At 39.9% G+C, this 12,748-nt stretch overlaps 1 protein-coding gene across 1 annotated transcript; it reads left to right on the top strand.

The window, feature by feature from the left end:
• The first annotated feature begins 1,930 nt into the window (after window positions 1–1,930).
• Window positions 1,931–2,614, top strand: LOC133097946 (interferon omega-1-like). The gene has a single exon (XM_061200469.1). It carries the CDS (start codon window positions 1,931–1,933, stop codon window positions 2,612–2,614), a length of 684 nt encoding a protein of 227 aa, XP_061056452.1.
• The last annotated feature ends 10,134 nt before the right edge of the window (window positions 2,615–12,748 follow it).

The raw sequence follows: 12,748 nt of genomic DNA, 5'->3' as shown, positions 1-12,748 counted from the left end.
TGCCAGTTGCTTGTGAGCTTATCGGTGTGACTTCTTCCCTCTTTCTTCAAAAATAATCACATATTGATTAAATGAAAGAAAAATCAGGTGCCTGGTCTTGCAAAGCTGAAGGCAGTCAGTTAACCCAAGACTTGGTCTTCTTTGAGTTTCTGGCAGAAGCAGCCATTTTCCAGCCTTTCTGTTATTCATATTGGCTTTTACCCTTCCCCAACTATGCTGTATTAAATTTTGCTAACTTAGAATACGTCATTGTGTCTGTGGAAAATCACTTCCCTTCTTTCACATTCGTGACTTTCACCTTACATTAGTTTTCTTTTCACCCACAAAATAATTGTGGAATTTTACTTTATAAGAAAGTAGCAATGAGAAACAAAAAATTTAAAGCATTGAAAATGATAGAGACCGCAGCCCCTCTGCCTTTTTTACTTCCCTGTATTGCTCTTACCTCACCATGAATGAGAACTAATTAGGAGCAGCAAGACAAATTTTGCCCAATAAGTCACTAAGTGAATATAATTTATAAAAAACTTTAAAACTTTAAATGTAGAATCGCACACAAGTAGAGGAAACAAGGCTATTTCTCCCTGACATAATAGCCTGGGCCTCACTGCCCTGCATTCTCAGAGGGAGACAGAGGAAGGGAGAAGCCCAGTGGCATCAACTGGCTGAATGAACAACTGAACCTCACTGGTTTCTGTGACATAAGCTTTAATGAGAGACAACACCATCACTGAATTCTCTGCCCCCAGCTCAGAAACTTTGAGCAAAACAAGTGTTCACTAGTTTTAGTAAAAGAGTTGAATAATAAAATTTGTATTTGGTAAAATAAAAATTATTTGTTTACTCAGGGTGAAATGATTAGAATTGGATGATTCCTCCACCTCCTCAGAGAAAACACACTTTTGCTCTCAGCATCTGAGGGCTGCTGACACTTCTGATACAGGTCAGGAGAAGAGGAGGTCACCACTGAGGACTAGGGTCCTTCACACAAACACTCCAGGGGCAAGGGTGAGGGTCCTGGAAGATGAATTATTTTCCCAACAATAAACAAGCCCCTCCACAGAAAGGAGATTTTAAAGTCCTCTGGATGTGGTGAGCCTGCCCTCAGGGAGGGAGGCCAGGTTAGGAAGGGGACTCTGTCACTCTAGAGGAGAGGGTGTGACTAGATGTGATCTCTCCCTTGTGAGTGAGGTGTTGCTGGGAAAATACAATTCTCTTGGAATTAGGACCTCCACACCCATATTCTCTGAAAAGAACCAGTATTCCTGGTGGGAGTATTGGCCCAGCCTGTGGAGGACTAAGTCTCCAGTAAGAAAATGGTAGAAAGAAAGGGTACTAGTACTGACCTTGTGGTCCCCTGAAGCATAACCACATGGACCTGTATGAACGTGAAGGAAGAGAAACATTAAAAAGCTCATTCACTTATAATCATCAGCCTCTGCTGTGAAACCCCTCTTTGGCTTCAAAGAGCTTAATTGTCAGAGGTAGTCTAGTAAATCCCTAAAAAAGTACAGAAACCATAGGGCTGAGGAAGCCTGCCTTTTTATATAAAGTAAGGCAGTAAAAATGGAGACTAATGTCATGGCTAAAAATTTGTTCCTGGAACAGAGAAAAGCAATATTTATGCATGAAAAGGAGAGAGAGAGAGAGAGAGAAAGAGAGAAAGAGAGAGAGAGAGAGAGAGAGAGAGAGAGAATGGACTTACATACCTGTAGCATTTCTGACTTTAACACAAAGACATTGCTCATTTGATTAATAAATATCCATTTGGATGGGCACATCTGAAATTATTGGGAAAAGTGCAAAATTAATAGTTTAGATTGATAACATCTTCTTAGACCACACTGAGAATACATAAATGAAACCCAAAAAAGGAAGTAAAAGTGTATAGAAGTGTTTAGAAAATGAAAATTACTGTGTTCCCTATTTAATGGCCTTGCTTAGAAAGAATGTCATCAGAGAACCTACCCCCAAGGTTCCCCCAGACGCCCGTCTCAGCCAGGCCAGCTGCAGCCTCATTTGCCCCATGGCCTGCGTGCTCTCTCTACTGACCGCCCTGGTGATGTTCAGCTATGGCCCTGGTGGATCTCTGGGCTGCGACCTGTCTCAGAACCATGTGCGGATTAGCAGGAAGAACTTCATGCTTCTGGGCCAGATGAGGAGAATCTCCCCTAGCTTCTGTCTGAAGGATAGAAAAGACTTCGGTTTCCCCCAGGACATGGTGGATGGCAGCCAGCTCCCGAAGGCCCAGGCCACCTCTGTCCTCCACGAGATGCTCCAGCAGATCTTCCGCCTCTTCCACACAGAGCACTCCTCTGCCGCCTGGGACACCTCCCTCCTGGACAAACTCCACACTGGACTCCATCAGCAGCTGGAGGACCTGGACGCCTGCTTGGTGCAGGTGATGGGAGAGGAAGAATCTGCCCTGGGAGTGACGGGCCCTACACTGGCCGTGAAGAGGTACTTCCAGGGAATCCATCTCTACCTGAAAGAGGAGAAATACAGTGACTGTGCCTGGGAAATTGTCAGAGTGGAAATCATGAGATCCTTGTCTTCATCAACCAACTTGCAAGAAAGGATAAGAATTATGGATGGAGCCCTGGGGTCACCTTGAAATGTTTCTCATTGACTAAGATGCCATATCACCCTTGCACATATATGTTTGGTCATTTCAGAAGGCTCTTATTTCAACTTTAATCACAGAATTTATTGAACTAATTCAGCTGATACTTTGTCAGTAATAATACGCAAGTATATGTTAAAATTATTAAGCCCTAAGGAAATCAGTCCCTAAGATGTGACTGCCCTGTTATTTATTTATTTATTGTTTACTTACTTATACTTATATTTATATATTTATTCTTGTATCTTATTTATATTTTAATGTAAAAGATATTTTTATGTGTACACTGTATTAAAATTTAGAAAATATATTCACCTATTTTACTAAATTTGCATTTTTATTTTTTCAATTCTTATGAAAGAAAGCTTGAGTTGTTTTTTTTTATTCTGAGAACCTAAATCCTTATTTTTTCTGTACAAATCTATCTCCGAATAGTATTTGTCCATTTTGTCCTTTGGAACAGTCCTACCACTTTCAGGAAATGCTTGTCAAAAGGTGGAATTCCATGGAATTGAGGGAAGTCCTGGAAATTATGGAGAATCGTTAGTCCTGATGTCATAGGTGTAACTGATTTATACCCACCAGGAAAGAGTGGTCAGTGCAAATACCTGTGGGAAGGAGTCATCTCCTCCAGGGAAGCTGGTGACATATGGTGTTGACTGCCGATCCTGGCACCTTCCCCCCGCCTTCTCCCCAGTCCTGCTTTACTGAACCATTCTTCCCTTATACATACCTTCAGTCCCTCCAACTCACTGACCAGCCACACAGCTGCTCTGGTTCTGTGCACGTTTCCAGCTTCAAGGTTTCTGTTAGAGTGAAAGCCACAGGAAGAGAGCACAAGTGAAAGGAGAGTTCTAGGATTTTCAAAACCTCTGTGAGAAGGAGCCAGGGTTCATGGCACTGGATCCCAGCTCTGCTATTAATAGCAGTGTGACCTTGACAAATAACACAAACACTAAGCTCCCTAGTTTCCTCATCTTTAATATGGGGACAATAGTAGTATTTTTTCATAGGATTATTCTCAGGATTCAATGAGTAAATATACACAAGAGGCATAAAAGTGTGCCTGTCAGAAATAATCAGGACTGTTAGAGTCACAGAGTGGCTACCCTCACTGAGGAGAAGGAGAGCTGCTCTGAGGTAGCAACTGGAAGGCAACATAAGAAACGTGCTACGTCCTGGGCAAAATCTATTACTTTTAACTTGGGTGCTAGTTTCACAGTGTATTCAGTGTGTGAAATTTCCTTGTGCTGTATGCTGAAGATACTTGCATTTTCTGTGTATTATACTTCTAAAAGATTTCCTGGGAATTAGTAAAACTTCTTTGAGAAAGAACGATCAGTAGAGGATACTTTGATCTACCTTAAAAGTGAGTAAAATGGAAACAACAGAGATCTCATATCAATGCAGATAGTCACATATATTTTTCATTAATACGGTTTGTTGCTTCTTTAGTATGAGAAAGATAAAAAATAGCTTCTGAACTGGTTTTGTTTTTTGGTCTTTCAGCAGCAACGCAGAGGCAGGAAGAAAAAAGCAGGCGTTATGAAATGTAAAGTTTTGCTCTCCAATCCTGGGCTCTCTCAGGTTTAATCTTAGTCTCTTTTCCATAAAGTCCCAGGTCCATAATCGCTGGCAATGTCACATCCTAGAGCCGGTCCTTCCCAGGATTTAGTGCTTTCAGAGGAGAGACTTCTACAAGTGTCATGCAGGTGTCTTATACCCAAGTAAGAGTCTTTCTCTGAAGAAGGTGCCATCAGTCAATTTTATTGGTCAAAATACATACACATTGCAAATACATACCGCCAATTCTCCACGATAAAATGGCTATATTTTTTATAATATTTGCTCCATATTCAAGAGCATATAAGTTTATATGTGCTCCCACACATTATCCAAAACACAATCTTATCATTCTTTTTAGTTTTTGCCAACCTGATAGGTGACAGATAGCGTCTAGTAGCAACCATTAGTTATCCTTTTCCTAATTGATGGTCGCTGTTATCAGTCACAGTCTAGTCAGGAAAACAGAAAAATTGCCTCCAGCCTTCTAGTCCGTCTCTTGCAACTTGTATGGAAGAACTTTAGAAGAAAAAAATCTGCTGGCAAAGGACAAATGCAGTCAAAGGAACTGGAGCCCCAGTGTCACAGAGCAGAGTTGAGAAGGATAGCTGTGGAGCTGAGGCTTTAGCTTCAAGACCAGCACACTAGGATAGGTGACAGTGTCCACTGGAAATTCAAGTTTCCGCAGTGAATTTCCTTTTTTTTAAAAAAAATTTATTTTATTTATTTATTTTTGGCTGTGTTGGATCTTTGTTGCTGTGCGTGGGCTTTCTCTAGTTGTGGCGAGCGGGGGCTACTCTTTGTCGCGGTGCACGGGCTTCTCCTTGCAGTGGCTTCTCTTGTTGCAGAGCATGGGCTCTGGTACGCGGGCTTCAGTAGTTGTGGCACATGGGCTCGGTAGTTGTGGCTCGCGGGCTCTAGAGCACAGGCTCAGTAGTTGTGGCGCACGGGCTTAGTTGCTCGGCGGCATGTGGGATCTTCCCGGACCAGGGCTCGAACCCGTGTCCCCTGCATTGGCAGGCGGATTCTTAACCACTGCACCACCAGGGAAGTCCTCATGAATTTCCTATCCATACACAATGCACCTACTGCTCTTGCATTGTCACTTTTTTACCTTTTTAAAGAAATTCATTATTCATTTTTTTTTTTAAAGAAATCCCCCCCTTTTTTTTTTTTAAACTTTGGATTTATTTATTTATTTATTTATTTATTTATTTATGGCTGTGTTGGGTCTTCGTTTCTGTGCGAGGGCCTTCTCCAGCTGCGGCAAGTGGGGGCCACTCTTCATCGCGGTGCGCGGGCCTCTCGCTATCGCGGCCTCTCTTGTTGCGGAGCACAGGCTCCAGACACACAGGCTCAGTAATTGTGGCTCACGGGCCCAGCTGCTCCGCGGCATGTGGGATCCTCCCAGACCAGGGCTCGAACCCGTGTCGCCTGCATTGGCAGGCAGATTCTCAACCACTGCGCCACCAGGGAAGCCCCATTATTCATTTTTTATACAAACTTTGTGTTTTAAAAGTAGAAGACACATAGTCTGTCATACCCTCAACTGGATCCCAGAAGCCACACTCACATTGTGCTCCTCCCATCTCACTGGCTGCCCATTCTGAGTTTCATTTGTGACACAAAAGTTGGTGCCTTTCCTGTGTTCTGTACCCAGAATTCTTTCCAGTTTAAACTCATGAAATAAGTCCTGATCTAATCTAGTTTCAGGGATTGAAAAACAATCGTGATACTCACGTCTTCCAAAGATAAATTCTGGAATCACATACCCAGCTGCCTATTTGACAGCTGGTATCTAGTAATCATCTCACATTTATGTTATTCAAAATTAACTCTCCTTAAAAAATAAATAAATAAAAACAATAACAAGAACCCGTCCTTTCTCATTGTTCTCTAATCAGTTAATGGCAACTCTGTATTTCCAGGTTCTCAGGTTAAAGTACATGACATCATTCTCAGCTCCTCTCTCGCAACCAATCTGAGTGCAATCAAAGTTTTACACCACTGAGGTTTTTCATCCATGAACTTGGTAAAGCTCTGCATTCTGAACACAAGACTTCTTCCATCTACTGAATTATATTAATAGCTATGCTGTAATCATCCTTGAATTATTAGATAAATTCTACTTATATGATTTATTAATCATTAACATGCCTATTTATTTTACTGATATTTTATTTGTTATACATCCATAGTTGTTTTTTTAATCTGAATTTCTTTTCTTATTGAACCCATTTAAAATCCTTGAACCAGGAGTTTATTTTAATTGAAAAAGAAGGTGGATGACTTTTCACTTTATCCCATGGTGTGTTAAAAATATTTTAACAAATTTACTGGTGTTTTCTGACATACTTGCTGTTCTACCAGTTCTTTAAGACACTTCCCTGAAGAATTTGCCTGCTAATTCTAAAAGCTAAAGGTTGAAAGTGACCCCAAGAAAGAGTGGGAAGGCCTTTAATTATTGTGAAAACTCTTTCCTCCATGCACCTTTTCAGGTTATTTATCTCTGTAAATATTACCTTTAAATCCAGCCTACATTCCTCTGTCTCCCTTGCCTATTAAGATATTTACATGGATGCCACTCATATTCTATAAATCAAACGTAATAAATCAAATGTCAATATGTAGATATAAGCTAGAACCTTGATATTTGACTATTTGCAACGTGTCAAAGCATCTCATCTAATCCCAGCACATCATTTATTTACCACCATGGACTGAGGTTTGGCTGAGATTTGAACATGGGGCTCCAAACCCTACTGTAATGAGCCAGAGTTAATTAATTAAAATTGACTCCCCAAAATCCTACCATGGTTTCTACGTTTCATATAAGACATTTCAGCTTTTATTACTCTAATAATTTCCTATGCTCCTGTACTTTTCAAGATCAAGGTCTTGCCCTTTACTTTCAACCCCTCTCCCCACCCTTCCCTGTGCACATACTCACCCAAGGCCTTGTAACTGAGAGTCACTTAAATGCTTGTGATTGACTCCCCAGGGCAGGAGCACTTCTATACCTCTTATTCCCACCCAGTATCCTGCACAATGTTAGGGATATTATTGGTCCTCAGGGTTCTTAATAAAAGTGATAAATGTAATAAGCTTAAGATAGTTGTGCCAGTAAAACTGTTTGAAAACTACAGTTTTCCTCCATTTTCTCTTGTGGGTTACTCTTGTCTTCTCAGGTGACCAGTACATTTGTTAGCCGGGCATCTCCTTAGTCTTCCTTCAACCTCCTGCATGATTTAGAGCAACTGTTTCCTTTTTCCTATTGTACAGTTTTTCTCAGCTTTAAAATAGGGATAATGAGAATACTATACTCCATTGAACGTACCATCTTATGTTATATGCTCTATGTAATGAGAATACAACTCATAACTGTTATCATAACTGAGTACATTATATAATCAGAGACATATACACATAGTTATGATAGTTGTTACTGTGACGGGTGTACACAAGGTGTAAAAACCATTATTTCATGCTCACCCAAAAGATGATTATGCCACATTTGTGCCTTGCTCAGCTCATAACTTGGTTATGCAAAAATTCTACCTCTGTGAATTAAAATAGGATTATCTTTTTTAGCATTGTACAAAGCATACACACAAATTTTTAAATTCCACTAGCAACTGATATATCCTAATGGCTGTACCAAACACTCGATTAAAAATACCTATGGATCTCTAGTGGGCATCAAAACAAAATGCAATCAGTGCATTGGCACAGAAGTTATGTATTAAGTAGAAAATGTTATATTAAGTTTAAATCTACACTATGCTGAAATTAAAAGCATCTTGATACAGATTACAAAGTTTTATGCAACGTATCCATATGAGATGACATTCTGAAGAAGTTAATAAAATTCTACAATGAAAAACCGTGACTATAACAAAGCTGAACGTTTAATAGAAGACCCTTGCTTAAAACAAATGAGAGGGAACTTCCCTGGTGGTGCAGTGGTTAAGAATCCGCCTGCCAATGCAGGAGACATGGGTTTGATCCCTGGTCCGGGAAGATCCCACATGCCACGGAACAACTAAGTCCGTGCATGCACCACAACTACTGAAGCCTGTGAGCCGCCATACTGAGCCCACGTGCCACAACTACTGAAGCCTGCTAGATTTAGGGCCCATGTGTGGCAACTACTGAGCCCGCATGCTGCAATTACTGAAGCCTGTGCGCCTAGCCCGTGCTCTGCCAACAAAAGAAGCCACCGCAATGAGAAGCCAGCTCGCTGCAACTAGAGAAAGCCTGTTCACCGCAAGAAGACCCAATGCAGCCAAAAAACAAAAAAGAAACAAACAAAAAAAACCCCAAGTAAAACAAATGAGAGGACCAAAAGATTTTGTAACTTTAGATTAATTATTAAAGACAGTTACTGGGTCATAAGAGATTGCCAAATATGGCCTTCTCTCAATTGAAATGAGATAAGCAAAGAAGTAATTCTGAAAATATTACTGATGTTTTTGCTTCCATTGAAGCCAGGAACTTATAATAAAGTCTTCTTTTGGCATAAATAAAATATTTAGACAGTGTGAGTTTAATACTTTTAAATTTAAAAATATTTTTTCAACAACATAAACATTGTACGAGAAATTAACCATTTACATTAAAGGTTAATTAATTTCACATTTTCCCTTTCCCATGTGGCTCCTTTAAGTCTCAGCCTTGTCGCCAAGTCTTCCCACTGGAGGGTCCCAATATCTAGTAGCTTCCCTTCCAGACTGTAGATGCGTTTCCCCTTTCCCCGATTTCCTTTCTCCCTAGAAAAGTGTCTTAATCTGAACACATACCACGACATGCTCTGATTTCGAGCCGTCAATCCCTGCATTAACTGGGCACCGGCGTCAACCGGTCTGGCTAAAAGCTCCTACCAGGAAGGGAAGGATGGACGCAGAGGCAGGTGCAGAAAATGAAAGACTGTGCGAAGCCGCGGCAAAGCTCCCCTCCGCAGTCAGGCCCGAAAAGGAAGTTTCCTCTCTGCTCTCGCGGCCCCACGCGCTCCCTGGGCCCCGGCGGCGCCTTTCCTGGGCCAGGGCTCCTGCAGACAGCGACGCGCGGGTTCTTCCCTTGGGCGCTGCGCCCGAGTTCGCGGAGCTGGACCCGGAAGCGGGTCCCGCTGGGTGGGCGGTGACCGTCGGTCCGTTGGGGTGAGTTCGGGCGCCCCCTCCCGGCCGCTGGGGAGCAGCGAAGGCAGCTTTGTGGGCTTTGCCTCGCGGAGGACCTGAGCTCCCTTTCACGGTAGTCCAGGTGAAGTGCTGAATTTCTGGACTCCTGATCTCGCTGCTGATGGCCGTGGGGATGCTCTGCTCCATCCCTCACATTTTACCCGTTAGTATACATCGTCTTATATTCTTCCAATCATTTCCCACATTCATGTAAGTTGGGAGCGTTAAGTATTTGTTGCCTGAATCCACTAGAGCTTTGGTGATGTCTACAGAGGACTCCTTGAAATGTTTGTAATCCAATCTGGTGCAGGGGTCAAAACTCTCAAGGGTCTTGTCTAGCACGCAGCTCATAAATTTATGGTGAGAATTAACTGAACAATCTATATGAATCATCCTTGGACAATTAAATATGATTTTTTAAAAAATTTTTATTATAGTTGATTTACAATGTACTGTTAGTTTCAGGTGTAGAGCAAAGTGATTCAGTTATACATGTACATATATTCATTCTTTTTCAGATTCTTATATAGGTTATTACAGAATATTGAGTAGAGTTCCCTGTGCTAAATATGATTATTTTAAAATAATTAGAATTATTTTGTTGATCACATTTAAGGCTATCAGAAATAATTACCAGTTGATAATTTCATTTTGCTTATTATGTAAAATAATCAGGATACTTTGTTGTTTTTTTTTTTTAACATCTTTATTGAAGTATAATTGCTTTACAATGGTGTGTTAGTTTCTGCTTTATAGGATACTTTGTAATTTGGTCAACGCATCTACAAATTTGTAGGTGGACAATAAACTTATGAAAATATAGAGAATTCGTAACAGCGAAGTATGAGACGACAAAGGAATATCAATATGTTATGAGAAAAGTATAGGGCTTTCCAGAAAATAAGTGATGGTTCAATACATGCCGTTTGCACAGATGTCTAAGGTGTGGATAGGGAGGTGGAATTTGGAATATGACCTACTAGGTTGTGAAACCTGGACTTACCATTTACTTATTAGATTGTTTTATTCACATAAACTCTTAGCAGGTGACTCTTGGAAATGAGAATATTAGAATATTAACAACTCAGTTTCAACTATGTTGGAAAGATTAAGTGAGTCCCTTATAAGGGCTAAGGAATTTGTAGTTGCTGTCATCATCATTTTTGATAAAGACTGAAAGTCTGTGGAATTTGTCTGGCAGATCCTTGGTAATCATGTTCACAGTAGCATTGTAACATTTAATAATCAGTACAGGTTTAATGTGCCATAAAAAGCAAGTGCAGCATCAAGGAAGGTGTTCTTTATCCTCAAATAAATGTCAAGATGAAATACATTCTAATGAATCCTTGCCATAAACACAATACCTTCAGATCTTCTTATCACCGCTTTACAGACTGAATGTGTGTGTGTATCCAAAAGTCATATATGGAATCCCTACCCCTCAATGTGATGGTATTACGAGGTGGGATATTTAGGAGGTTATTAGGAGTAGATGAGGTTATGAGGGTGAACCCTCATGAATGGGATTAATGCCTTCATGAGACTCACAAGACAGTTTGCTTCCTCTCTTTGCTCTCCACCATGTGAGGATACAAAGAGAAGCTGGCAGTGTGCAACCCAGAAGAGGGCTCTCACCAGAACTCAACCTTGCTGGCATGCTGATCTCAGACTTCCAGGCGACAGACTTTGACAAATAAAACTCTGCCATTTATAAGCCACCCAGTCTCTGGTACCTTCTTAGAGCAGCCTGAACTAAGATGCACGGCATCAGTCATTTAGCTCATATAATACACTAGTTAGATTGTGTCTAAATAGTTCAAGTTCAGATCATACCTGACAGGGAGTATTGATGAGAGAAAGGAAACAGCAAGAAGTAAAATGAGGCTACAAGAAAGAATACGCTTTGTCTGGTTCCTCCCAAGGGATAATCCCAAATAAATATCTAAAATAATTTTTATTGTAATTTATTATTTGAAAAAAGTTTGGATTTTTTTTTAAACCATTTAACCAATTGTTCCCTAACCATGGCTTGGTGTAAATATTTGCATCAACGATTCCTTTAATTAGTAACCAGTCAGAAAGGGGGCAGTGAAATTAGCCAATTTGCTTAACTTCAAGTACCAGTGAAAGTCAGTGAACTTCAGTATCTTGAGAATCAAAATATTTTTCTTTAATTCCTGAGTTTTCCTGTCAACTTGTTAATGAAGAAGAGAACCTACTTGGTTCCAGGTTCTGAATTGTTTTTCTTTTATTTTCTTATTATCTTTGAATATGCCAGGAAAAAGATTTTTTTAAAATTTAATCTGCTCAGGGACAAATATTAAGGCAGGAAGTCATTTTGCCTGGTTTCTTGGTTTCTTAGTAAACCGATATATAATTGAATCCAAAAGTGGATGTGTAATATCTATCAGACAGGGGCTAATAAGGAAAGAAAGGATTTACTGTTGAATCCAAATTCATTAAATGTTTAAACATTTTTTGATTTTATACTTTGTAATATACTGGTTTGAAGATCTGTAGTACAATATATTTCTATACAAGTTTAAAATTATTATAAATGTTTAGACATATGTAAGATTTAATCAATATGTGATTGTCATAAGTATCAAACAAAATGTTTCTCTGAGTTTACTAATTCATGGTGCTAATAATAAATACTAGCTACCAATTATCCAAACGTTCTTATTGACATGACAAGGAAAATTTTGTTTTTCCTGTATCAAACAGCTGTATTTTTAAAAATTATTCAGAAGATAATATTTTTTAAAAAGTGTTCAAATTTATTTAAATATTTCATTAAACAGATTTTTAACATCATCAGCATTGACACACATGCTTGGCATAGAACTGATTGGCCTGAGAAGAGAGATGGACATTTAGCCTATCTCCATTCCCACTTCCATTCTCACTTCCATTCTCACATTTAGACCATATATCACTTTATAAAAGAAAGTACCTCTTACTCATCCCAAGCCTCACCACAGTTCACTGAACCAGGGTGCAAAACCTTTGTGAGAGCAAACAGAGGGAGAATTCCAGAAGGTTTAGCTTTTGGGAGAGATTCCCTTGATGCAAAGTAGAGAAGGCCTTAGTACAATAAGATGCTTATGCTTTATCAGTTACTTCCTCTCTCTGCTGTATCAACATCTTCCTTTTTACTGGCTAGTTTTGATCAATATTAATATGCTTAATTTTCATCTTCTTCATCCTAACTATGCCCATTTCTTAGCCTTACAACCACCTGTAGGTTATTATCTTGCTTCTGTCATTCTGTTCACACCCAAACATCTTGAGCATTCTCTGCAATATCCGTCCCTAACTTCACATGCACCTCATTTCTCCAGTTGTTATAATTTGGCTTCAGCCTCCCTGTTCTCCTGCTCAGCCA

Source organism: Eubalaena glacialis, chromosome 9 (genome assembly GCF_028564815.1).
Source record: "Eubalaena glacialis isolate mEubGla1 chromosome 9, mEubGla1.1.hap2.+ XY, whole genome shotgun sequence".
NCBI lineage: Eukaryota > Metazoa > Chordata > Mammalia > Artiodactyla > Balaenidae > Eubalaena > Eubalaena glacialis.
Note: the sequence above shows the minus strand (reverse complement) of the source record. Positions and strands in the feature narration are given on the sequence as shown.

Excerpts from the sequence above, each read along its gene's own strand:
- LOC133097946 (XM_061200469.1), top strand. The coding sequence starts at position 1,931 with ATGGCCTTGCTTAGAAAGAATGTCATCAGAGAACCTACCCCCAAGGTT.